At 48.8% G+C, this 27803-nt stretch overlaps 1 protein-coding gene across 3 annotated transcripts in view; it reads left to right on the top strand.

Annotated features, from left to right (window-relative positions):
• The window catches only part of GALNT18 (polypeptide N-acetylgalactosaminyltransferase 18), a 353102-nt gene that overhangs the window by 214587 nt on the left and 110712 nt on the right, over positions 1 to 27803 (top strand). For all 3 annotated transcript variants that reach the window (XM_059136267.1, XM_059136258.1, XM_059136271.1), the window contains exons 4-5: positions 24675 to 24858; positions 26395 to 26592. In XM_059136267.1, the coding sequence (XP_058992250.1) occupies positions 24675 to 24858; positions 26395 to 26592 (382 nt within the window). The remainder of the gene's footprint in view (positions 1 to 24674; positions 24859 to 26394; positions 26593 to 27803) is intronic.

Here is a 27803-nt window from a genome sequence, read left to right as displayed (position 1 = left end):
TGCCGGCATGGAAAAATCATAAAAAGCACAATAAATCACCGAGCCCATCATTATTATAGACACTTACATTGTGGGGCTGCAGATATCATGGCAATGATTCTCCTACTTAATGAAGGAGGGGTTTATACCACAAACTCAGCAGCTGCTAATCCAGCCTGGGTGTGTGACCATTATAGGTACTCAGTAAATAGTGGTTATTATTTTGGCATTCAATGACCTATTCTTTCCTTTAATGTGATTTTTATTAAATGAGATTTTTAATGTGATTTTATTTAATGTGATTTTTATTAAAATGATAGCATCGGTTACAAAGTTATTCACAATAAGAAATTAAGATACACTGTGGAGAAACGTTACCCAATCATGGCTCACTGGGACTTTCATATCCCTCTAATGGAAATCTCTATGGATGAGATACTAGGCTTCTGGTCTGGCAGGACTGTGGATGCCCTGATCACTATAAAGGACCACATCAAAGGAGCTAAAAAATCAGGTTAGGACTAGTGCATCAGTCAAGCTGCCTGCATAGAGAAAGATAAGCAGGAGTCCAAATCATAGGATGAAAGAGATACATACCCACTTAGATTAAAGTCATATTTCTTCCTTGCGAGGTAGAACTCTTATCCATCACACTTGATTAATCTTGACTTTTTTTCACTCTCGGGAGATACTAACTTTTTCTCCCTGTTCTAATAGCTCGTAGGCATTGAAAAGGGATTTTCCAGCTCATAGATTGGGTCAAAGGAGCCCTCAGAGGGCTTCAACTTATGGTCTACATTCATTGCTTCTCTCTAATTTTTCTAAGAAGGAAGTATTATCCTTTCCTGTTCTGGAGATCACGGAGATTGACCCCTCTTGCATCTATGTGGTTTTCTGTGCTATAAATCCTAAAAAAAAAAAAAAAAAAAAAAAAAAAAAGGAAGAAAGAAAGAAAAAAGCCATGCTGTGTGGATGCAGGAGGAATAAACCCCAAACCAGGAAACCCCACCCCACCCCACCCCGTCAATGAAACCCCTCTGACTCTCTTCTCATTCCCGTCATTCCTCCTACAGTCCAGCCATTTCAGATTCACTTTGAAAAGGATTGATTTCACTGGTTTCTGCTGAGGAGACAGCCATAGCCTTGGTTTTGTCCTAAGAACACTTAAAGACAATTGGAACAAAGCCAAATGATTTTTAAACAATGATGCAGTGATTTCCGCTATGTCTCCTTCATAGCCTAGAAAACGAAGACAAAGGAAGGGAAGCCGAGAAGAGATAGTCCCCCACATGCCCCTGGCCCTAACCCCTGGCATCCCACATGCCTCCTCCCCTGACCCGGCTCAGGGCAGACAGAAAATAGGGTGACCTTTGGTGCCGTGCTGCCAAGTCCCCTGACTAAAGACACAAAAGCAGTGAGTAACCGAGTCGGCGTTTTTCTCAAACTTACGTGAGGAACGAGAGAATATATGAGCCACACGGAGTGTCCCGGTGCGGGGAGGGGGGGGAGGTGGGAAGGACAAACACGACATGGCAGAGCAGTTCAGAGGCTTGGACTCTGTTCCCTAGTTACTGGTCAGGCCCTTCCATCCTCCGAGACAAGCCTAGGGCTGAGCCTAGGGTCAGTGCCTGCTGAGAACTGGATTAGGTACAGCTAGGGTACATTGTATTGTATTTTTTTCCCTACTATATTCAAGTTGAGGCCAGGGCGGTGGTGAAGTCCTGGCTGGTGGAGTGGCCAGGGTATGGTGAGGGTTGAGGGGGATGGCTGGGGTCAAGAGGGGATCAAGGTCAAGGTGACGTCAAAGCTGGATTGAGCTCAGCAGTGAGATGAGGCAGTCACCCCTGAATGAGAATATGGTGATGGGCAGGAGAGTTTGAGAACTGGGTTGGGTTGGCTGGAACCGTGTTTCCACAGGATCAGACTGTCCTTGATTCTCTAACACTAAATGTCCTTGCTCTTTGACCCTGGGTGCTCTTTGACCCTGAATTCCTTCAGGGCCCAAGGCCATCCCAGCCTTTGAGTGTTCTAGCTCCTGCTCCTGTCCCTCCTGTCTTCCTGTATTTCGTGGGAATTAGCTATTTCCGCAGGGAGGGCACAAGAATCAAAGCAGCTGAGTTGAATCCAGCTAATACAGTCGCTGGCTTGTCCTGCCCAGGTGCCGATGGATGATGTGGGTGGACACGTGGGCCCCGAAGCTCGGGGTTCCCTGGGGGAATCCAGAGATCAGTGACATCTCTGGCTCCTGGAGCAGGGATAACTGGCTCTGTGTTGTGCATGTATGCACTCTTCTTGACACTCACTCCTTTCCAGAAGAAAAAACCCACCTCATGGGGAGCCCATGAGAAAAGGGAGCTCTCAGCTCCTGCTGTCAGGAAAGTGCCAGGGCACCAGCTAATCATTTGCCTGGTGTCCCTTGGCTCAGAGAGCTCGGAGTAGCCAGGCTGCCTGGAAGGAACTCCAGATGTCATTTCCTGCGTCCTGCTCATGGCATAGGACAGCCTGGGACCAGAAGCCAGGCATTAGGGACAGAAGTCCCGTACCCATCCAGGGGGCTGCAGGTATAGGTGCTGGCAGAAGGGCAGGGTTCTCTCTCCAGCACCCATGGCAGCTGGACCAAAGAACGCTGATCAGCCTCACCCTCCGCAGCAGGTGAGCTTTGTGCCCAGGAGACCACGGGCCACCAGCCCTCTGCCCTGTGCCTGGGAGCTCCTAGTGGTCAGCAGCATCCACACGCCGCTGAGACGTTAGCACAGGCATTGCTCCCAGGGAGATGAGGCTGCTGTCGGCTGGGCGAGCTGTCTGTGCCAGGTGCTGGCATCAGCCCGAATCCCAGCCTTTCTCTACTTTGGCAGAGGGTGGGAGAGTAGGAGGTATAGAGGCTTGGACTAAGGCCCCAGGTGGAGACTTCCAGTGGGAGAAGTTCCAGAGGGAGGAAACTGGGATCTGACCTCTTGGAGACAAGGGGTTGGCACACACGGGTGGTTGAAAGCCTCAGTCACATTCAGCTTCCAGAAAGGAAGACCCAGACTTTTTAAAGCAGCTTCACGGACCAAAAGGGCTGGTCTTTTGCAGTTTGTCACAGCAAAACAGCAAAACTTGGGAGCCGTGGATAGAAGTGATTGTGGGCTAAGTTTCTCTCAGCCAGAGCCATTCGATGGGAGAATGTGCTGTTTTGTGAGGTTCTGAGTTTCCTATGACAGGAGATGACCTACCAGGGCAGAAACAGCACATCAGAAATGTGTGTCCAGATTCAGGCAGTGGTGAAGGATTCATTCCCCTCACTGCTGAAGGCCTTCCCATGGGATGCTCTGAGAAGCATGTCTCAAGGTCAAGGGCTTGATTACAGGTCCCACTTGGCTTTCTGCAGACCTCTCTACTGTCCAGGCCCCTGCTTTTTGCCCTATGTCCTATCATACCACACCGTGTTTGAGCCTGATCACTTCTTTGGCCCTAAGGAGAACATGATTCTTTCTGAATGACCACCCTTCTTTCCTGGTTCTGAGGACAGCTTTCCTCAAGGGGATGCCTGGGGCTGTGCTCACTCCAAAGAGAAGCAAGCCTCTCCCCCAAAGGCGCTACAAGGCTTCCTGTCAGATGGCAACGGCACTACGAGGGGCCTTCATATCTTCCCACCTCCCTCCTACAGCCTCTGTTCTGCCTGCAGCTACAAGACAGGTGTGTCAACATGCCACACTTCCGTCTTGGCAAAGGAGAAATGAGGCTCAGTTCCCCAGAGAGGTTTTGGGGTGCTGGTGCTGTCTTGGAAGGGAAGACTTCGGCCCCGAAATTATGCCATGTCAAGTCCTTCTCTGCAAAACACAGTGGCTGGTGTCCTCAGTCTCCCATAACTCCATACCCCGAGCAGATGCCCATGGGCACCTTGACAAAAGAAGCTCATTATTTTGCTTTCTGTTGCCGCAAAGTTCTGCTCAGCGCGGCAGCCGATCGGAGGAAGGCGCCCACCATCCGAACCTGGTTCAATAAGGTACAAGCGGCGAAGGATTCAAGAGGAGCTGTCATCGCGGATTAAAACATGTCGACGCCCCCAATGACAATAGTTATTTTTTCTGAGAATATTGAACGTGTTGCTTACATTTCATAGTTGACAGGGAAGGAAATCTAACTCCACCAGGCTGGGCCACTTAAAGGCAATCTACATGCTATAAACACGCCGAAGGGTAGTGTTCCCAAGGTGGTATAAAATGAGGCATGATTGCAGGATTCTTCTGCTGCCCTACTGTTTCATTCCCAGCCTTTCAGCCTCTTTCTTCTTTAAGTGGAGAATTCTGTGCCAGCCGCCTGGGGTAACTTTTAATTTACTCCCTGTATAAGGGCATTTCATATCTTCCTCTAACGGTTCCTCTAACCAGAAGGATAATGCTCACCTTTATCCTTTAAGGGATGAAGTTCATCCCTTAAAGCCCAACTCAGATGCCGCATGTTCTGTAAAGGCCTCCTCACTCTCACTGAAAGCTCGTTGGGAGGCCCCTACGCTATTTGCACCTGCCTCGTGGTAACACTCAGCACTTAAAATGGAGTCTGCTTGTCTATTGTCATATCTGTCTCCCACTGGGCTGGGAACTCCTGGAGACAGGGACTGTGTCTCTTCAGTGTTTAGGACAGGGCTTGGCACACAGTAGGTGCTCAGGAGGGCTTTGCTTAGTATACTTTTTCTACTATATGCAAAGCAGCCTGAGCCCATCTCGTTTACTACATTAAAGGGTAATATTAAACATGTAAAAGTGAAATGTTTCATCCAAAGAACAGAAAGGGCTATTCCCTAGTTGAGGGACCCTGGAATTCTTGTTTTTAGATGTGTTGTATACCCAGAATGTCAAAGGGGAGCCGGGAGGGGATCCCCCTCAGGCTCCCCCTGCATGACAAGGGGCAGCAGAGCTGGGACTGGGACGTGAGCCTGCAGGAAAGACAGCCCAGAGAACGCCAGCTCGACCGTGCCACCCAGCACCAAACTCTGCAGGGAGCTTATCAGAGCTGAAGTCACACAATGGCCCCAGTGCTCTCTTTGCTCCGGTGCAAAAGCATAAAGGATCACATTTATTTGCCACATTCAGGAGATTGATCTGAATTGGTGTTTATTTGTTCATTTCTCATTCAGAAAGTACATTTTCTGTACTCTGAGTTCCCAGGCCTGGTATTTCTGAGGTCAAACAGATCACAATGTCTTGTTTCTCTTCTGGGTTGCCCGGGTACCCAAAGCACCCTTTTCCCTGACTGTAAGGGCTCCAGAGACTTGCAGTGGGTCAAACAGAGGTGCTTTTTGAAAGCCAGACCAGTCTGCCTGCTCTTTACCTCCCATGAACTTAATTTCAGCAATTTAAGGGTGTCTGTGTGTGTGTGTGGGGGGTGGTTATTAACCCAGCTCCATGCAGGAATGTGGACAGCTCTCCAATCCTGGAAATGATCCCCTGAGTGTTTTGATAGAAACCATAGAAAGAATTCATCTGATGTGGGTGAACTTCATGCAGTCCTCCCTAGAGACAGGAGTGAACCATTTGTTCTTCTTTGCAGAAAGCCTTTCCAGATCACAGTCTCTATGCTAAGTTCAGTGCTAGGCACTAGAGCCATAACTGAACAGGCTGTGGGCACAGCCCTCAAAGAGCTTAACATCTAGTGGGGGAGATGGACTGGGAGACACTGGGGCTCCAGGGGAAGGACATCCAGCCTAGTCTTTGGGGCTTTCTGCGTCTTGGAATTAGGAGCCTTACAAGCAAAATGTGACAAAAGAGCTTAAGCATACTGGGAAGATTTTAAACTGTCTGAAAGCTTTGGTTTCTGGGAATTCTGGGGCTCTACTGGTCATTCTTAAGACAGGTGCAACCTCCCACTTCCAGTCTGTGTGTCTTCCTGTCTCCCAGAATACATCCCATTGTGGGAAGGATCTTGCCAGAAGAAAGCTCTGATCATATCATGCCCCTTTTCAAAACTGTTTCCAATCCCCCTGTTACAAGACAGCTTAGAGCCAGGTGGCTTGGCCTCAGCTCACTACTGCCCTCCGGTGTCCTGTATCAGAGAACTACCTGCCCCTGCCTACCTTCAGCGGCTAAAGAGGGGACACTTAGCCTCACCTAGGCACTGGAGTCAATTCTATTCCCAGTTTAGGAAAGTTGTTTAAAACTCTTTACCAGTAACTTACTGACGGCAAAGTTCCAACACACAGAGACTATCAAGAAATGAAACAAGAGCTGGGTGCTTATTCCATGAACATCCAGCCAGAGTCAAGTAAGGATTACTCTGGTGATAGCACAGATATTCCAGGTAACCTCAAAGCTAGGAGTGAGAAGCATGTTAAGGAATGGAAATGGGATCCAAGGCTGAAGGCTCAGAACCCTACCCAGGTACGGTCGTGAGCCCCCATTCTGCTTCTAGGCAGCCATCATTATGGGCCTCGTCTTGAGTCCCTCCCTTCCTCCCCTCCCCATTTCATCTTAATGAACCAAGACTCTGGGATAAGTTGGAGCATGACAGTGGCAAGTGATTCCAACTTGTTTGTTGGGTGCTGAGTTCTTTTTCTATGTGACACACCCCTTACCCCTAGTCCAGGGAGATGGGCCATGTTCCCTGCTGGACTGTCTTCTGTTTGGGTTTTCAGCTGTTGCTGGCTGTCAGCCTCTTAGTATGGGATCCATGTCATACCTACTCTAGGGACCGCCTGCCACCTTAGCTGTGCCTCCCTGACGCTGATGGCTGGCTGGCACCTTCAGCCCTTCACTGGCTGCCAGGATCCCCTGAGGCTACATATGCCTGATTCATCTTCTTCCTTTCTGCTTCTAGGACCTTCCCCACCCAGTCATGTGAGGCCAGTGGTCATCTCTCACCTCAATTTCTGTCCCTTCCCATATGAGCTGCCTCAGGACCAACATATACATTTTAGCTCCCACTTCGTATCTTGTGACCTTGCATTTGGGGGACAGGTACACAGCTTCCAATGTCATGCATCTCAAATTCCATCTTGTTAGACTTGAGCCATCATTCTCTCTTGCTAAAATCTTTTTGGATCTATCTTCATCCCCCCTACCATCTTATCAGTCACAAATTTTGAGGAGTATAGCTTCGCTATGTTAATCTAAGCTATCAAGGAAAAATATGTGTAGGATGGAACCAACAACAGAGCTTTTCACTTGCTGCTAGATACCCCTTTGATGTTGATGCTGAACCATAAAGCAACCCCTTTGGATACAGTCATTCAGTTAGTGCCTATTTTGCTGGATTATATAATATCTATAGTCCAAATATTTCAAGCGTCTCCAGTCCAGATGTTTCGAAACGGTGGCAAATGTTTTGTTTGGCCTGCACATTATTTTTAAAATTCTAAACTCAAGTTAAAAACCAGGAGGCTTCTCACCAAAATATCCAGATTACTGGCTTTTCTTGAGAAATACTTAATAACAATCAGCTGGAACTGAGCGGCAGATTCCTTTGTTAGACAGGCATGCGCTCCCCGGCTGGCTACAGTCCTTGATTACTCATTTATTACTCACTAAGTTTGAGTTTACAAACTTCCTAAAGGATATGAAGGGAGACTTTCTATAACAACCATTGTATGAGCTATCTATTGCTGTGTAACAAATCACCCCAAACTTGGCAATCTTTGAGGGTCAAGAATCCAGGGAATCTTCATGATGTAGGTACTCAAAACCCCTTTCTGATCTTGCTGCTTGCTCTTTGGATAATGACAAACCTCTTAAGCTTGACTTACAGGGCCCCGTCTTCAAGGTTTGCCCCTCACTTTCTCTCACTCCATCGCACTCCTGCCCATCCTGTGCCCTCCGCCCCTGGCTACCCGAGCTTCCGCTAATCTTAAGCACCATACTCCCTCCATTTTCAACCTATGCACCGTGCTGGGTTTATGTGCCTGGGACCTCTTTCCTCCTCTCTTAAAAAAGAAATCATGACTGTGTTAGGTATTAAATCCCATTGCCTGTAATATGCATAATCCCTGCCCTTTTCTTGAGTCAATAATGGTTTTCCAGCCCCTTTCTTCTCCATATTAGTTCAGTGATACAATATCTCATGGATCTCAGTGCCTTGAATCATGGTCTTCTCGGTTGGAAACTAGACTGACTGGCAACAGTCAGGCACTCTCTTCACATTCATTTTTAGCAGAGTAGTTAAATGCTCAGCACTGAGGCTTGACTGCCTGGGTTTGAATCTTGATTCTGCCATTTATAAGCTGGTGACTTACACTGATACCTGTGTAACCTCAGTTTTCTTATCTTTAAAGTAGGAAGAATATGGGGTGCCTGGGAGGCTCAGTCATTAGGCATCTGCTCAGCTTAGGTCATGGTCCCAGGGTCCTGGGATCGAGCCCCGCATCGGGCTCCCTGCTCAGTGGGAAGCCTGCTTCTCCCTCTCCCACTCCCCCTGCTTGTTTCCTCTATCATTCTCTCTCTCTCTGTCAAATAACCAAAATCTTTTTTAAATATTTAAAAAATAAAATAAAATAAGAAGAATAACTTAAAATAAGCTTTCCTATAAGCTTATGGTGAGGAGTAAATGAGTTAATTGTGGAAAGTACTCAGGAAGAGCCTGCTGGCCCAGAGTCAGTGTTTCTCGTGGTGATCACTGTATCCCCTCTCTCCCCTTCAGCCAGCTGCCCCGTGATCTCAGGCACAGCCAGCACAAGATGGGGATGCCCGGGTCAGAGGTCAATCCTAGGAGATCCAGTGATCCTCTCAGATTGAGAGAGAAGGCAGTGGGGATGGAAGGAGCTCACTTTGCAGAAAGACATGCGCACATCTCAGCCTCTGCTACTGATGAAGTATGCAGTCTTGGTCCCATCATGTTAACACCTCAGTTTTCTTGTCTATAAAACGCAAATACCAATAGCTCCTCTCAGGGTTGTTTTGAAAATTAAATAATGCCTGTAATGTGTGGAGTACTTTAGTGCAGGAACATAGCAGTTATTTAATAAATGTTAATTTCCTTCTTCTTCCCTTCAAATCCAGCATTCCTCTCGCGGGCACAGAGGTAGCTACAGAATGAAGCTAGGGAGCCGGGCTTTCTCTTCGGCGTCTCACACAATAGGCCATTGGCCTCAATCACGGGTCCCTTCTTACTCATCTTCTTAATTCTGTTCTTACAGAGCCCAATCAACTGCAATTTTGAATCTCCTTTTATTTTCCCTACATGACCTTTAAAAAATAAGAGCCTCCTTAGGAGTTCCCCGGGATCTGGTTTTTCTGGGTTTCTCCCATGTTATTCCTGTTTTGGATCATCACTGGTTACATAAGCAGAATTGGTTCTAAGGGCCTCCTTCCAAAGCCTCTAACCCATGAGATCACAGCTTTCTTTCCCATCCACTTTTGGAAATCTGTCTACTAAAGCCTAGGCTTTGGGTCCACCTGGCCTGCCTGCCTCTAACAGGCCCTGTGAGACGATACGGACATTGTCCCGAGGTTCCCACACTCCACTTCACCAGTTTTTCATGGTTGATAGGAACTGATAAGCCCAGAATATCAAAGTGTCTTTTTTTAAAATTTATATTGTTCATGTATCAAACCCTGTTGCAGCACTAGAAATCAGTAGAGAAAAAGCCCATGCCTATACAGAATGTACATTTTAGCCACACATACAGACAATATCCAAATAACCAGGTAAGGACTAATATGATTTTTAGATACTTGAAAACACTTGCAGGAAAATAAGACGGGACAGGTAGGGGAGAGAACATATAGCGATGGAAGGAGGTGGATTGGAAGATTTGAGGAGATGGTCAGGGAAAGCCTATCCGAGCCCGTGGTATTCAATATACCTTGCAAAAGCTAGATCTTTGAGGCGGGAGGTATAATTGCAAAGACCCAGGGGCTAAGGAAAGAATGAGTTTTAGTCAGAGCCCATGGAGTCCTAGAAGAACCACGAGCAGTTGTTGGGGTCATAGGCAAAGCGTGTCTTTGTGTTTGCATGTGTGCGATTGTGTGTGTGTGTGTGTGTGTGTGTGCATTTTGGGGGTTGGGAGGGAAGACCTGTAGGTTTCATTAGACTCTCTGAGATGTACAAAGGGTAATTACCATGGCATCCTTCCCTCTAGCCATCGGGGGAGGGAATTGTTAGCTTAGTAAGATGTCAGACATCCTGCTTCGAATGAGGTGGAAGCCTTCCCTTTGGTGTCTGGGCAGCCAGGCTCCTCCCTATCCACTTTACCTCCCCACTCACCCTGCAGTCTGGGCCATAAGCAGCCTCCCTCTTGCTCCATCTGGCCACAGCACCAACAGCCCACTAGAGATTCCGCTCTCACCTAAATGCTTCCACCCTTCCATGAGGCATGCTGAGGCAGGAGTTAACCCTTCCTGCCCCAGCAGCGCTGTTCCCCCCGACTCAAGTCATCTGCAAATCTTTGCAATACCCTTGGGATCACCCCCCACCTGGCTTCCAGCCTGAAATTGACTTTGCTTGCTACCCTTGCTGTCAGTAATGCTGTGTAGGCTTATTTCTTTAAATTAATTTATTTGAGAGAGAGAGAGAGAGCATGGGGAGGGGGAAAGACGGAGAGGGAGAATCCCAAGCAGATTCCCTGCTGGGTGCAGAGCCTGCCTCAGGCCGACGTTGGCTGGATCCCACAATCCTGAGGTCATGACCTGAGCCGAAATCAAGAATCGGACGCTAACTGACTGACCACCCAGGTGCCCCCTGCAGCATAGACTCCTGGAGAGATTAGTTTTGTCTTCAGCTCCCAGCTCAACAGTTTCCTCATCCAACTCACAGGTCCCTCCCACACCCGCCTCTCTCGCCACATCCCTGGCCGCTCTCCATGGTAACCAGTTCACCGGTGGATTTCTCTCCTCTGCCTGCGTGCTAATCCCCTAGGCAAACTCTCTTCCTGCCCTCACACGCTGTCGCCCCACTTGATCCAGCTATTGTGGTTCCAGTATCCAGAAAGCCAGACACTGCTTGCAATCACCCTCCACACCCCCGGCTGATATCCTGCCAGTTCTTTGCTCTTTCAAAGTCAGTGGAGGGTGGGGGAAGCAATAAAAGTACCACTCAGCTATCTGACTTCCTCAGTGTCCCGCCATACTCGAAAGATATGTCTCTCTTTCTAAACGGGGTTGTCCAGCCACTGGTGGTTAACAGCAGAGGGACGTGGCTGTGGCTGGGTGAGGTTCGGTGGCTGCCCAGGAGGGTGGGGCCTCTCCCACCTAGCTGTGCGCCTGCAGGGGTAAGCAGCAAAGCCACCTTGTGTCTCCCAGCGCTCTGGAGTCTGCAGGGGGTCGTTTGCACCCCACACCCAGCATAACCCACACTGGCAAGCTTGCCACTTCCCACTTCCCGAACATGTCATGCATGTTCATGCTCTCAGCCTTTATGCATGCTGTGTGTTTCTCCCCGGGACAGTTTTTCTGTCCTCTTTATCTTCCTAGCAAACCCTCCTCACCCATCCCTTTGAGACAAACTCAAATATCATCCTATAAAGCTTATTCCATCCTGTACTATGTTGTCACAGCATCTTGTGACAACCACTTTTAGAACATATTTCAATGCACTAAAACGATCTGTTTAATTACTTCCTCCCACCACATCGCGAGCTTCTTAAGGCCAGAACCCTAACTTACTTACCCCACAGGCCCAGAACCGAGCACCGGGCCTGCCACGTGTTGAGCGCTCCATAAAAATCTGCCCTTTGGACACACAAATGAAAGAAACACAATAGGGACATGAAGTGAGGAAGAGCAATGTTCTCAGTATTGGGGGCGTGTCTATCAGGGAAGTGCTATTTCTTGGGTTTTCTGAAGTCTCACTAGAGGAATATAATGATAAATATTGCTAAAATAGAGGGGTCTGAAAAAAAATCAATAATCCCAAAAAGCCTGGCCAAAAAAATGTACCAGCAGGCGGCTGGCTGTGCAGGTTGCAGACTTTAGATGACAGCTCCTGGGCAAGGTGATGCCCCCCCCCACCCCGTCCTGGAGTCTCCTGTGCTTATCTCTGTCCCGAATTCTGAGAGCATCTCTGGCCCGGGGGCTCTGCCTTTGGTAGATTTAAAGTAAGAGGAATATACAGAGCGTGTCAGGAAAGCCCGGGGAGCCCGGGACAGAGCCCAGGACCTGGCTGATGTTAGCAGTCCACGTAGGGATGCTGCTGGTAAGAGGACCTCTGTAATCCTAGCTCTGAGATTCAAACAAACAAACAAACAAACAACAAAACAAAACAAAACAGTGCTTCCAGCAGCTGATTGTTTTTGTCTGCACTTGGGCTCCACTGCAGGCCTCAACAGACTCAAGTATTTAGGGAGTTTTATCAGACACCTCTGTGCCCAGGAGCATGAGGAATGACCCATCCAGAGCCAGGCCTAGATTGGAGTCCCTCTCACTCCCAGCCTCTCCCAGGCCCGAGAGAACCTGAAGCATGGCTAGAAAGGGTTTTGCCTTGGTGGAGGGCAGTACTGGCCCTCACCTTCTCCAGCCCCTTCTCTGCTCAAGTGCATGGCTGAGGCTGGGGATCCCCAAGCTAAGGGTGCATGGGAAGGATGAATGGGAGCTAACTGTGCCGTCCAGAGGGGCTGCCTGCTCCATTTCTCCAGACACGCCCTGCCAGGCTAGGTGGTGGGCTCTGCCTCCCTTTACTTCTCAGCCCGGGGCCTTTTCCTGAACCCCAGCCCCTTGCTTAGGCCCACCCCCAGGCCTACCCCTTTGCTGGGGTTCCTCCTGAGATCCACAGCTATGTTTCTTCTGGGTCAGTGTTCCCCTTGCTTGGAGACCTGCTAGGTCCCCACTCCTGTCCTTGTGTGTGCCTCACTTGCTTTCTCCTTCCACAAGCACAAACTCGATGCCTGACGTCATCGTACACATCCAGTGGTGTGTCTTGGGTATTGCCCTTCCAGTCTTGGAGCTCCTTGAGGGGAGGAGCTTGGTTTACCCTCTGAGCAGTGAGAAGCACAATGAGACACTCAGTGCTGTTTGTTCAATGAGTGAGTGCCCAGGGAACATGGCATGTCTCCTTTGAGCCAGGGTTCAGCATGTCCTGTTGAAACATCCATGGTCCACGATAGTAGGTGTTGGCACTGGATTTCTCCTTTGTCATTTGAAGATAACCACATGGACCTGAGTCAGGGTACCTGGGTTTGCATCCCTGCCCCACCCGCTTCAGCCCTGGACCCTGAGCACATCTGTCCGCTCTTTGTAGCTTCGTTATACTCATTGGTAAGATGGGCCAAAATGCATAAAAGGTCCCTGCCTCATAGGGGTGCTGTGAATGGGAACAGAGATGGCAGAGGCTTTCTTTAGGTTTTCATGCTTTAAATCGCAAAGTGGCGTGGATGAGACCTGCTGAAGTCCTGGCTTCCCCAAATAATGCCGGAGAGGATGCTCCTCGCCTAGGCACTTCCTAAGGAAGTAGGGAACAGGGGAGTTCAGACTAATGAACATTCAGTAACAGCACCCCTTAAGCACTTATAACATGTCCTGCCTTGTCTCACAGAGCCCTACAGCCACCCAAAGAAGTAGGTAACATTATTTCCATCTCAGCAATAGGTAATTGAGGCTCAGAGAGGTTAAGCCACACACCCAAAGTCACACAGCTGATAGTTGGCCACACCAGGAATTAAATTAAAATCAGTCTGTCCCCTGAGTCCCTGCTCTTTCTGCTTTGTGTGACATCTTTCAATAAAAAACCAAAAACCCAAGGACTGAGAGCAGAGCTCTTGGGTTCTGCCTTATTGTGCACCCCTTCACAGGATCCTTTCCTTTGAGAATAGATTGCCTAAGGGTGTTCAGTGAGCTGAGGAAAAGAGCACCAAACCCGCTGATCTGACAAGCACTGACAGTGGGTGGGGTATAAATATGTGTGCAAAGCCCACGACATCTCCTGAGTCATGACTCAGCCAGGCTGGGGCTGCTCATCACACAGCCTGAGCAGCCAGTGATTTGCCGAAGTACAGAGTTGACTTACAGCCTGTGGGAACCTTCGCTCTTCCCCCAGAGGACACTCAGGGCTCTGCCATAGGACTTGGGCCTCAAGGCCTACTGGTGGTCCTCACTGGTCTCCTGGAGCCCATCAGTTTTTCCAGTGCCCTGTGTCCATGTTCCAAGGAGAAAAAAATTCCTTCCCTTCCCTGAGCCTTTCCTCTACTCAAAGAGCTGCAGATGAAGGAAGAGTTCTGAAAGAGCCTCAGCAGGGTCAGATGAGGTAAGAGGAAAGTTCATGCAAAGGTACTGTGGCACCACTGAGTTCAGTGTGTTTGGAAATGTGACAAGCACAGAGGCTTGCCAAGGAGGTGAAGCAAGCAGGGACTGGAACCTTCAGCGCTACAGGCCAACGACGATGCGGCCAGGGGTGGGACTTGGGGGGAGGTTGTTACTCTAGCATGCATAGAAGCTTAGACCTCCAGCATCTCAGGACCATGGGAGTCAATCTCCAAAAATCACAGACTTTCAAGATCTCAGAATCTCGAAATTTTGGACTCATAACCTAAATTCTTATGCTTTCAGTCATGAGGTTTTGGATCAAGTTTCTGAGCTGGACAGCACTCAGAGCTCTCCAAGTCTTGCCCAAAAGGAGAATTTAGTACCAAAATTCCAGCTGGCCTCCAGCTTAACTCCCAAGAGCAACTGAACATTCCCAAGGGCCCATACTAGACCTTGCCCTCCTGGAAACCCCTTTGTGTGCTGGGACACCAGCAGGGTCTGTTCTCAGCTCAGATCTGACCGGCTGTTACAGGTTCCATGCCAACATTTCCTGAGGCTTTGAGGTCTTGGTAACTCCCTCCATTGAAGTTCACAGCAAGGGCTGTGCTCAGTACTCCCGAGCTGGAGGGACGGGACCTGAAGCAGTGTCCACTCCACTCTGCCTGGATCACCCATCCTGGCACTTTTAATGAGTCCTGGGATTCCTGCTGAAAACCACCAGAGGAGCAGGAGTATTTTATGCCCTGTAAGTAATTTTGCATGCTAGCATTTGGGCCACTGTCCCACCTTTACTTTCTATGGGTTTCCATCTCACACAGCCCCAGGCAAGCTGGCCCTTGTCCAAGGACATTTCATCCACGAGGACAACTGATTTCTATTAGTCCGTTATTCCTGTTTTCATTTTTCTGAATTGCTCATGGTGGATGAATAGAGAACTGGTGGACTAGAGAGCCTGGAGCTCTGGTCCTGGGGGGCAGGGGAGATGGGGGAGAAGCTGGAATCTCCTCCTGGTTGTTGGGATTACCAGCTCTGTGACCACCACAAATCTGAGGGTGTCAGGAGCAGAAAGGGTGTGATCGCTCAGGAGCGCCTCCCTGACGTATGGCCAGGACCCCATGGTGAACACCCAGACTGGTCCAGGAAGACTTTTGTTCTTGGCCCTCTAGCCTATCTCCCAGCCAGGAGTGTACCTTAATTGTGCCTGATTGTGAATTCCGAAGGTGAGTGAGGAATAAGCCCTCTAGGAAACCTAAACCCAGGCCCTCTTCCCTCATTCGTAGGTCTTGCTTGCTTGGGGATTTTGACCCCAGAGAAAGGATTTGTGCATGAATACTCTCCCAGCCCTCCAGTTGAAAGGAAGCTGAGTGTGGCAATCTGATCCCCTCCCTTGGGCTCTAAGGCTACATAGTCGCTGGAAGAAGATATTTTCTTTCCGAACTGAATCTGTGATTGCAGAAGGCTCTTGAAGGAGGCCTGAGTCCTATGGCTCCTTCAGTAGGCTGTGGGACAGAGTGGCAAACAGCAGTCTTTGGAGTCAGACAGATCTGACTTTGAACCCCTGCTCGTTCTTTACCATGTGTCTATTGGGTATGTCATTGGAAGTCTGCTCCTTGAGTTTTCTGCTTTGTCGTTTGAAGATCATCGCATGAGGGATGCAGAACATGGACCCGTGCCCGGGTGCCTGGGTCTCATCCTCATCCTACCCCCTTCCAGCCCTAGGACCCTGAGCAAATCCCTCCTCCTCTCTGTGCTCCAAGTGCCTGATATATGGAATGGGGCGAATCTTACGCTCTACCTGGAGGAGTATCATAGTTGTTGAGAGTACAGCATGAGAAACAGCTGAAGTGGGTTTGGAACAGTACCTGGCATGTGGTAAGCATTAAATAAATAAAGCATTAGCTATAAATGTCATTGTTTACAGGGTGCTAGTGAGATTTCAATTAGATGAGCATCTAGAATAATGGACAGTATTTCGTGTGTGCTTAACATACCATTGCTGGATGAATGAATAAAGATCGGGATGAATAACTATCAAGCACGGGGGAGACACCCACAGGACTGCAGCCTTTCTGGCTGGGCCTTGGCACAGTGTCCTGGGCTGACCTGGACTGTCGGCAGCTGGTCGTGCACACCTTCTGCCAATGCTACGTGCCCAGCTCTAGGCCTCAGTGGCATAAGCTTGAAATCTGCTCTGGTGGTGGTATTCATACCACAGACATGGGCCAATGTTATAAATCGAGGTTTGGTTTGTTGTTATTGAGACAGAGAGAGAGAAAGGAGAGGAGAGAGGGAGGGAGAGGGAAATGGGAGAGAAAGAGAGAGAAAGAGAAGCATTGATTTCCACCTAACACATCCTTGACTGGCCAGGGGACCATTTTTACACCTGCCACTGCCGTCTTCAGAGACCCGTTCTGACCATGTTATTACAGCATACATGATCCAAAATAAGTCATTTTGTAGCAGATAAGAAGATATTAGTGGATGTTGAGAGCCTGGCTTTGGAGACCCCGTGAAGTGAGGAGTGCATAAATTTTGTGGGTTTGGTCGTCACTAATGCCTGGCTGTGGCGTGATCTGGGTGGCCAGTCTAGGGCTTTCTGTAACTTGCCAAGACTAAATTAATGCTTGGAGCCTCCCAGGAAGATCATGACACTCTGCCTGGGTCCTCCCGCTCTCCTCTAAATGCCATCTGCGGAGCTCCTAGGTGGACCCTTTCCCCAAGTCCTGAGTAAGGAGAACCATTTAAGGCCGTTCCAAATCTACTTTGGTACCAACTGACTTTGACGCAGCGCAGCAATGAAAGGAGCCGGATGGAAGTGCAGCTGGTAAGCGCATGGGACAGAAGAAAGAAACACGTACAAGAATTTGTAAATGGCCCAGGCTTTAAAGACTCATCCAAAGTGATCTTAAAGGGAGAGGAATGCACAAAGCAAGACTGCCCTGAGTGTGTCCTGGGATCACGGTGGTCTCAGCCCGGCTCACCCTCATTCATCAGCAGGCCCACAGCCCCCTCCAGCTTCTTCAAGGAAATGGGGGTGGGGTAGCCTCTCTATTTATTTTTTTAGCTCTTCCGGTAAGTGGATGATCAACCAGGTTTGACAACCGTTGCATCCTAATAAATAATCTCTCTTTTAAAATGTGTTGACATATCGTTTGTGTTTCGATGGCCCTAAAGGGCTTTAGAGGAAAGTCGGTTAATCTTCTGTTCTGAGGAAGACCAGCTACTGTTCACTCTTGGAAGAATAAACAGAAACGTGCTGTGCTTTTAATCTTTAAATTAGCACCATTGGAGACTGGCAATTAGTAGCGCTTCTCAGTAGGGGGGTGTTCACACTCCCTTCAGGCACTGGAGGGAGGGGTAGCCACTTGGATCTAGGCTGGGTTTGGGGGACAACACTGAGTTAGGAGGCAGGCCGGCCGGCTCACCTAAAACTGTGGGGCTGGGCAGAAGGGACAAAAGGCAGTGCCCTGGGCAGAGGGAAGCTGGGGAATGACAGGGGACCGTCCAAAGCAGCAGATCTGAAGATGACCACACACAGAGAATTGAAAACCGACTGGAAAATAAAGGGTCTGTTACTGAGGGTAGCGAGACGGATTCTAGAGGTTTGGAAGAACGGGGAGGGGGGAGCCTTTTTCGGACAGAGTCTGATGCCTCCTGCGTAGGGCTGGAGCCGCACCTATTCTGGGGGAAGCTCGTTTTCCCACCTGTTACAAAACTGATACTCCTCTATTAACAGGTAACAGATAACAACTATTTCAGTTGTTATCGGGCTTGGCTGCCCGTCAGAATCTCCCTGCAAGCTGGTGCGACAGTCAGAGACTCAGGCCCTGATCTACTTAATCAGACTCTGTGGAGGGTGGTCTCTGGAAACCAAGCGGATACTCAGGCAGGCTGGTAGAGAGGTGGCACCCGAGTACAGAGTGTCAACTCCAGGTCCAGCCCAGTTGGACTTAAATCCTGACTTCACCATTTACTCCCTGGGTCACATTGGGCCTTAATTTCCTTGTCTTCAAAATACAATGTTAATAGTAACTGCATCACAGGGTTGTCAAAAGATTTCAGTGAGACGATATTTGCAAACTGTAAAATGCCTGGTATGTTATCATTATCATTATTATTGTTTCCTTTATGAAAGAGTAGCCAGTCAATGCAGAGATAGTGGGGGTAAAGAAATACATACTGTCATCCTACCCATAGACATACACATCATATACACCCATCAAGAGTTAAAAATGTCACATGCTGGTGGGGACCATAGTATCTTGGAGAACTATGTCTTCTTAGCTTGGGTTCCCGCAGAACCAGACCCCAAGATGCAAGTTGAGGCCAGGTTGTGTAGACGAGCCCTGGAAACAGTGATGAAGAAGGGGGCAGGCCTCGAAAGAGCGAAGCCCCATTGGGCATCAATTTCCTGATCCTTTCTTTTCCTTTCTGCAAGAGATAAAGAGTACCTCATTAGGTGTTTAAATCAGATTAATGGCCATTAGTACCAGATTTCTCCTGCTCCGCCTGCATTTTGTTTCTTTTGGGATGACTCTGTGAAACTAATTGCTTTTTACAGGAGCAGCACAGGGGCAGATATGGGGAGGGAAAAAAATTCTCTGTCTGACCAGGCTGGTCGAATTCCACATTTTGACTTGGCTTCTAAGTCTGGAGGAGGGAGAGCAGGCAAGCAGCCTGCGCTCCGTGGGCTCGGAGGGGAGGCCTCGTGTGGGGAGGGTGGAGAGCAGCCCTGACCTCCTAAGAGGGGAATGGTGTTTGATGAGCTCGGCTCCTGGGAGTGCTGATTCACAGAGGTCCTTCAGATGTCAGCTGAGTAGGGATTTGTGGACAGCAGGAGAGGGCTGGAGGAGCAACACAGACAGGATGACACCTGGCCCCATGCAGGGTGCAAATTGTATTTCTCCCTCAACGCAGACTATTGACAACTCCTCTATTGATTCTAAATCTGGCAAAGTCACAGAGAGCAGACTCCCTACCTCCTCTTTCCCCAACACATTAAAACAGACATGAAATACAGCTTTCCCCTTTTTTCCACAGTGATGCTCCTGCCATGCTCCCCCCAGACACTTCATTAAAAGTTATTCATAGATATTTCAAGAAGTAGTTAAAGGTAGCTTCCAGAGGGGGAGAAAAGTGAAAGAATGCAACTTGGAGACAGGAAGTTGAACATCAGATCTTTAGCAAAAGTAGAAAAGCAAAAATGCTGAACCCCATGATTAGTCATTACATTTTTCTCTGAGCTTCCCGGCAGCCTCAGCAAAAAGGTCAATATGAGGAGTTATATATTTGTGTTCAGGTATAAAGAAAACCACAAGTTCTTCATATTTTTTTAGCTGAGTTCTGAGAGGTATTTGTCATATATACATTATAGCTAATATGTGATAGTGTCTTGGACCACAGTTTCCTAGCAAACTCAGAAGTGCCTCTGAGATAGTTCTTTCTTGCTTTGGCAACTGATAAAAGTTGAAGGAAAACATGCACTTTGCAATAACTATGAGCCAGTATTAACTGTGATATTTCAGGACTTTTTCGATGTTTGATGGCAGCTGTTTGATCATGGCTAAGGGAATTCTGTCTTCTAATCAGTAGCCAATTCTGGGATGCAGCAGGCTAAGAACAGAATTTTTTTCTAGCTAGTCCACCAGAAACCTTTATTCTAGTTCTTTTGCCAGAGCTCAGGGGTAGAAAGGGGCAAGCAGCTCCTATGAGAAGCAAACTTTTTCTTCTCTTGCTGCCACCTTCTAAGTGGTTCTTCTGTGTCTATCTGTCCCTTCTCATTTCCTGTGCATCAGGAGTTCACGATCTTACTATAACGTCAGCACACCAGAATAATAGAGCCCGTTTTGTTAGCCTTCGTGTGCAACAAACCAGCCCACAGGTTACTGGTTTAAAACAGTAGCCATTTACTGGCTCACAGTTCTGTAATAAGGTAGCTCGTGTCTGCTCTGCAGGGTGTCAGCTGGGCTCCCCCTGCATTTACAATCAGCTGAAGGATCCAAGATGGCCTCTCTCACATGTCTTGGCCTCGGTGGGGTGGCCTAAATTAATGGGGACTCCTTGGGCCTCTCAAGCTCAAAGAGGCTGGTCTTCCTTACTTAGGGTAGCAAGATAATGAAAGCAGAAGCTGTAAGGCTTCCTCAGGCCTATGTCTGCACCAGCCCAGGTTCCTCCAACAGCATCCTATTGCCCCACAGTCAGCCCGGATTCAGTGTGTAGAGCAGCTACACAAGGGTGCGAGTTCAGGGAGGTGTGATTCTTGGAGGATTGTTGGGTGGCAATTATCTACAGCCCTGTGCCACCAATAAACTCAACCACAGTGGTCCTGTAGGCAGCGGTTCTCACCCGAGGGGTGGGATGGGAGAGAAGGGGACAAGTAGTCCCCCTTGGGAGTGAGGAAAGGTATCATTTGGTATTAGCCCACTTCTCACTCTAACTTTCTGGACTCGCGCCACCCTCATAAGTCCGAATACAGGCTTTTTGAGTTCTATTTAAAATTGTCAAAACGGAGGGGCACAGGGTGGCTCAGTCATTAAAGCTTCTGCCTTCAGATCAGGTCATGATCCCAGGGTCCCGGGATTGAGCCCTGTGTTTGGCTCCCTGCTCGGCGGGAAGCCTGCTTCTCCTTCTCCCACCCCCCCTCCTTGTGTTCCCTCTCTCGCTGTGTCTCTCTCTGTCAAATAAATAAAGTCTTTAAATAAATAGATAAATAAATATAATTTTCAAAATGGTTATGTCAGAGATGGACCTTTGAAGACATGGAACAGGAAATTTTTTAAGAGGCCTCCTGACAGCCATGCTTGAAGACACTGTAAGCATGGGGCACACCGAGTTAGGCCCCTCTGTCTATGGCCAACCTTGGACAGCTGCATCCCCAAGCCTCTCCAGTCGGCTGTGCTGCTGCAGATCATGAGGTCATGTTCACATCAGCTAAAGTGAGATACACAGTGTGTTAATGGCAGCCTCAAAGTCAGTTCAGTTTTCATCAGGTTGGAACGAGAAAGCCGACGGGCCTCACTGGCCCTAACTCCAGGAAAGGGTCACACTGTGTGAAAGGATGACTCAAATGACAGTTGAGGCCATATGCTGATCACTTTTGCAGAAGCCAGAAAAGCCAGAAAGCAGGAGGGCTAGATCATCCAGCCACTGGATAACAGAATTAGGGGCAAGACATTCTGACTTCAGAGAGACGGTGTAAATCTTTAAAAAGATTGAAAGAGGGCTAAACGTAAGATCCTATGTTTTGGCTCAGAGCATGCTTAAACACACACGCACATACACACACACACACACACACACACACTCACACACACAAGCATGCACCCACACATGCATGCAGCTGTGAAGAAAAGGAATGAAGGAGCCTGACTTGGCAGCACCAGGTGAAGAGGACCTTTAGTTGTCTGTTTCCAGAAAGCTCAAGTTGAGTCGAAAGCAGGCCAAATTAATGTGACCTTCAACTACATAAATAGGAGCATAGACTCTAGGATGAGGGAGGTGATTTGTTCATTCTATTCTGTATAACCCAGTTTACTCCATAAGTATTAGACCAATTTCTAGGTGTGTAATTTAAAAGTGTTAGAGAAAACCACATAACTTGAGGGAAGTTTGGTGTGATTAAAGAACCTGAACTCAGAGGAACTAAAGACACTTGACCTAAAATCCCTGGCAAGGACTTAAGGACGGTCTTTAAATGGTTGTCATGTGGAAGAGGGATTGGATCTGCCCCCTTTGGCCTCCAGAATAAATCTTGGACCAGTGAGTGGAAGGTGGAAGACCCCTGGCATTTGGAACATCTAACAGTTGGAGTGGCCCAGTAGGGAATGGGCTGCATAGTGTGTCCTGTCACTTTGAGGCTGAAGGATCGAACACACATCAGGTTAGCCAGAGGGGACCTGACCTTAGAGGGGTAATCCATTCAAAACAAATGTTAAAATCCTGTCCAACTGACGCTGAGGTCTTGGCATTCATAGGGATTTGCCCAAGATCACAGAGCAAGTTGGTAGATGTCTAGGAACTGACTTTCCTGCCTCCCTTTCTGCATTTCTGCCCTGGATGCCAAGTTCCCTCACCAATGTGATGATGACTCAGCAGAGATGCCTAGGGATCATATCCTACCCATCCTTCCAGACCGATTTGTTTGGCCACCATCGTGTGTAAAAAGGTTTGAAATTGGGGTGCCTGGGTGGCTCAGTGGGTTAAAGCCTCTGCCTTTGGCTCGGGTTGTGATCCTGGGGTCCTGAGATCGAGCCCCGCATCAGGCTCTCTGCTCAGCAGGGAGCCTGCTTCCCTTTCTCTGTCTGCCTACTTGTGATCTCTGTCTGTAAAATAAATAAATAAAATCTTAAAAAACAAAAAAAAAGATTTGAAATCAATGTCTGCAGGGGGGCATACCAGTTCTGGCAGTGGCCACCGTGCCCCACAGTCTTCCCTGGACATGAGGTCCCGCACATGCTCACATCTCCTGCTTGGCCACCATGGCCTTGCTGCTTGCTGAATCTAACCTAGAGACAAGGCAGAGCAGGAGTAGGAGGTCCTGAACTAGAGCCCATGAAGAAGGCTTTGCAGCTCCTTCTCTTATAGCTCCCAGCGTGATGGAAACTGACAAAGGGCAGAAAGGAGCTTTTTTTTTTTTTTTTTTAAAGCATCTACACCGTGCTATGCATTTTTCACACATGTTAATCCCATTTAATCCTCATAACAACTCTGTTAGTTTCCTAGAGCAGCCATAACAAAGTGCCACAAATTAGGTAGCTTAGAGCAATAGGAATTTATTGTCTCACCATTCTGGAGTCCAAAATCAAGTCCAAATCAAGCAGGGCCACGCCCTGTCTGAAGGTGATAGAGAGGGATCTGTTCCAGGCCACCTAGCTTCTGGTACCTCAGGTCTTCCTCAGTTTATAGGTGGTCATCTTCTCTTTCTGTTTCCCTCCTTGTCTTCCTTCTTTGCCTCTGTCTGTGTCTGAAGTTCCTCCTTTTTAAGGAATACCTGTCATATGGGATTAGGACCCAAAGATCTTACCTCGGTTAAATCTGCAATGACCCTATTCCCAACGAAGGTCATCTTCTAAGTTACTAGGGGTTAGATTTCAACATACCTTTTTGCAGGGACACAGTTCAACCCCTAACAGTCCACCCTGTGCTTCCGCACAATTCATGTCCTTACCACATGCAAAATACATTCACCACATCTGATATCCACACAGACGTCAACAACTAGTTTAGTAACAGGCCCAGGATTATAATAACACTGATACTTGGAAAGCAGCCTTAAATGCAGAATTGCTGACCCCAAACACCATCCTTTCTACGGCACAGGGCTGCTGCTATGGGGCACGCCCACTGTGTGCCAGGCACTGTGCCTGCTACCTCATACCCTTTTGTCACAGTGCCGTGCTGGTCTGGTTGGGCCCCAGACTGGGCACCAAGGGGCACAGAGCTCCTACTATCTTCTTCTTTTTTTTTTTTTTTTTTTTAAAGATTTTGTTTATTTATTTGAGAGAGAATGAGAGAGAGAGAGAGCATGAGAAGGAGGAGGGTCAGAAGGAGAAGCAGACTTTCTGTAGAGCAGGGAGCCTGATGTGGGACTCAATCCTGGGACTCCAGGATCATGACCTGAACCAAAGGTGATCGCTTAACCAAGTGAGCCACCCAGGCGCCCTGCTCCTACGGCCTTTTAATAGGGATGAGGCTCAGCCCAAGTGGGTCTGTCCCAGGGCCTGGGCATGAGCGGGCTGAGAAGGTGGAGGAGGGCACCCAAATGGGCAGTCCAGGAGAATACAGACAAAGAGAAACAGAGTCCTGGGGAGATGCAGTGGTTGCAGGTAGGAGAATGCAGCCCACCTGGGTCATTCTGGGGGGAGGGGTGTCGTGGGCTATTGCCTGAACTTCTGTGGAAGACCCAATGAATGTGGCTGCTGTGCTGTCACTAGCTGGGAGGCAAGGGGGTGGCAGGAGCCGTTTACATTATGAAGCAGGGGAATCAGATGCTTAGCCAGGCAACGGCAGGCAACAACCCAATACCAACTGCTCACATGGCATAATGCCTGGTCCTCCACTTCCTGGAAAGATGGCGATCCAGGCAGTATATTAAGCAGGCGATCTAATCTTCGTCGATGGAAGCTTTCTTTGAGCATTAGAGGAGCTCCAGTGGAGGGCATTGGGGAAGAAAGAGGCCACTGAGCTGATGAGAAGAATATGGCTTTGGAAGTCTTTAGACCCGGCTTGAAACCAGCCCGCGCCACTCACGAGCTGCGTGGCATCGGACAAACTGAGAAACCCTTCTGAGCCCCATTCTCCCGTGGGCCGGTTGTGAGGATTCAATAGACAGGGCTTGTGAAGCACGCGGTCCTGTGCGAGTTGCCGAGCTTAGTACAAACTGTTTCCCTTTGAAGCTGAGTGGCGCTGGCCATCCTGGGGAACATGAAGGGGACCTGGGGAGGGAAATGGACCCTCCAGCCTCTCTGTGGGGGAGTCCGTTCACCCTAAGAGGGTGAATATCTTCATTGCACCTTCCCAGCTATGCTAATGATGCATTTTCTCCCCCTCCAGAGGAACTGAAGGAGAAACTGACAGAGTATGTGGACAAGGTAAATGGCCAGAAGCCGGGTTTCATCAAAGTCGTGCGTCACAGCAAGCAGGAAGGCCTCATCCGCTCCCGAGTCAGTGGCTGGAGGGTGGCCACTGCCCCTGTAGTGGCCCTCTTCGATGCCCATGTGGAGTTCAATGTGGGCTGGTAAGTGCCCATCAGGAGAGGAAGATGAGTCCCAGGGTGGTCCTGGGCTGTGGCTCAAAGGAGTGCAAAGCATGCTGGGATCTCAGTCATAGTGGGGGAAAGGAGAGAACTGTGGAAACAGCTGAAATCGGATGTATGACTGATGTAGGCAACAGGCCAGCCCTTCGAGGTTGGGGAGAGCCGGGGGTCAGCAGACCAATGCACAGTGTCTCAAGGGTATGGTGACATTGGGTGTGACCCTGGCTAGTGGCTTCTCTCTAGGAGGCAGGGTCTGGGAGAAGGTAAATGCTAAGGGCCAAGCTGAGAGTGCCAGCCCAGCTAAGCACAGTGCAAGTGTCCAGCAAGGGACAGCTGGACCAGACTTGAGGCAGGAGCCCAACCATACAGACAGGGTCAAGGCCCAGTGGTCAGAGGGGGAGAAGGTAGCTTGATGTCATCAGGTGGGATCCCCCCTTCCCCAAAATGCCCTGCCAGGCGTAGCATAGAATCTCAGACTTTCCCTACTGGTGAAACTGGGTCTCAAAAAAATTTCCTTTCTCTGGTGAGGGCTGCTCGGCAGCTGCGTGGGGCAAAACAAAATGTATATGGCCTCCGTGGCTGCAGTCAAGCAGGGATGGGGCACCTGACCCCGATATCCCGGCAGGGCTGGAGGGTGCACTCTGGCCAGCCCACTGTGTGTGGCTTTGCAGAGAGCAAGGGTGAGGAGGGCCCTTAATAGGAAGGAGCCGCCGGGCATGCACACCACATGGCTAGATTTGGGCAGAGTTTTACATAACACACTCAAATTAAGGCTGCAATGAAGCCGTTTTTTATAGTTGAAGTCCCCGCTTGCCATTTGTGACTATTTAAAAAGCATTTTCATTGGATTTATGGCCAGAAGAGGAGAGGGACACTTACTATTTCAAGCTGATTTGAATAAACAATTATGCAACAAATGCATTATTAATAAGAAGCTCATCATTCCTGTCTGCAAACACTTTACTTGCCTGGTGTCCACTGGGGCCTCCTGGCTCCTTGGAAAGCCCTCCTCCCCACCTCTCCGTGGGCAGTGGAGAACCGGTGGGATGGGGTGGCATGTCTGGAGGACGGAAGCAGCCATGAGTAACTGGTGAAAATACGTTTGTTCTCACCTCCATGGCTCTGCCATCCTCATCTGCCTTTTCCTCCTGCTTGATACAATGAATTTTAGCAAAATCAAAGCCCAAGTTGAAAGCTTCCCATGGAACCTCAGATCTCCTCCTTTCTTCTTGCTTAGGCCTTAAGATTTTTTTTTTCTAGTGGAAAAAGGGAAATCAAACAGACATAAGGATCTAAGGCACTAATGGTCTCTCAGCTCAGCCCAGGACGTGCTGCAGGAGTGGGGTGGAGGGGTGGAGATTAAACAGAGGCTCCTTCCCAGGAGGCCAGGCAACCTGCTGAAGCAGAGAGCCAGGTGGCTTTTTGCCTTTTTCTGCGGGGGAAGGAGCATCGGGGTCACCAGTCTGGTATTTACCCACCTCTGAAGGAGTGACCCTTCTCTCCCTCCCTCTTGCTCAGGGCTGAACCTGTGCTCACACGCATAAAGGAGAACCGGAAACGCATCATCTCGCCATCCTTTGACAACATCAAATATGACAACTTTGAGATAGAAGAGTACCCACTGGCCGCCCAGGGCTTTGACTGGGAGCTGTGGTGTCGCTACCTAAACCCCCCCAAGGCCTGGTGGAAGCTGGAGAACTCCACCGCCCCGATCAGGTAATGTGTCCTTACCCATGGGTCTCTCCACCTTATCTTCCATGCAGGGGCTCCCTTCCCAACTCAAGCCCTATTCCCCAAATTCCAGCCCCACTGTGGGATGACAGGATGGGGGTTGGAAGGGAATTACAAATGACCTTCAGTCACCACTTACAGGCCCTTTCTGTAGAACCATGGCACCCAGAATCCACTCAGAGGCTCAAACTTACTCATTTCAGCACATGACCATGGGACACCTGTTGGGGGCCAACAGTTGTGCCGGATGCCGGGGATCCAGAGTGATTAAGATGCAGTTCCTACCCCCAAAAGCCTGCAGTCTGGTGAGGACAGACAAAATAATTAGAATAGCAAATGATTGCTGGAGGAAACTGTGTGGAAAGTGGGGAGAATCTTTTTTGGAGACTAGGATTTGTACTTGTTTTTAAGTGCAAATAGTAGATTGCAAAGTTGGGGCAGGAGCACTCATAGTTGAAGACACAGTGTAAGTTCACGGACACAGAGGAAGTATAAAGGGACCTTTGCAGGGAGGAGCATGAGGAGGCAGCCCCATGCCATGAGGCCCGAGGGCCAGAGAGGCAAGATCGGACCCCACAACAGCTTGGATCTCTCACCACTATTTGAGTTTATCCTATAAGAGTCCATTAAAAGTGGCTTCAAACTGCATTTCAAGGATGACAAGCTCTTTTTGCCTTCACTGTTGCCTTCACAGACTCCAGATGACTCCTCTGTTCTCTGGGTCAGGACTCCTGCAACAGCCACCCCACCAGTCCTTATTTCTGTCTGGTTAATCACAGACCAGGTACCTTTATGCTCTCTGCAAAGTCTTGCCCATTAAACACAGAGATGACACCAGAGGTGGCCTAGGGGACTATTCTTAGAATGAAAGAGGAGATTAGAAACTGATGTTGCTTTGTATTACATGAGGGAGAAAGATTATGAAAAAATCTAATTGAAAGTGGGTGATTATTATCTGAGATCATATCCTTCCTTGCCAGAAGAAAAAAAACTACATTCATATTTAAAACCGGGTGGAAGAGAACTATCTAGCTTTCCTGCAGTTATCTCTGTTACCCACCTGTTAGCCCCTGCCACAATACTGTATTGTGAAATATTTGTTCAGAGGTCACTGTGTGCAAGGGCCTTTCCCACACATGGTCTCATTTGCTTCTCATTATAACCTTGTGACAGCTCATTGTGTCACCCTTGTTTTA

This window comes from Mustela lutreola, chromosome 1 (genome assembly GCF_030435805.1).
Source record: "Mustela lutreola isolate mMusLut2 chromosome 1, mMusLut2.pri, whole genome shotgun sequence".
Lineage (NCBI taxonomy): Eukaryota > Metazoa > Chordata > Mammalia > Carnivora > Mustelidae > Mustela > Mustela lutreola.
The sequence above is the reverse complement of the archived record's forward strand: the minus strand, read 5'-3'. Positions and strand labels throughout refer to the sequence as shown.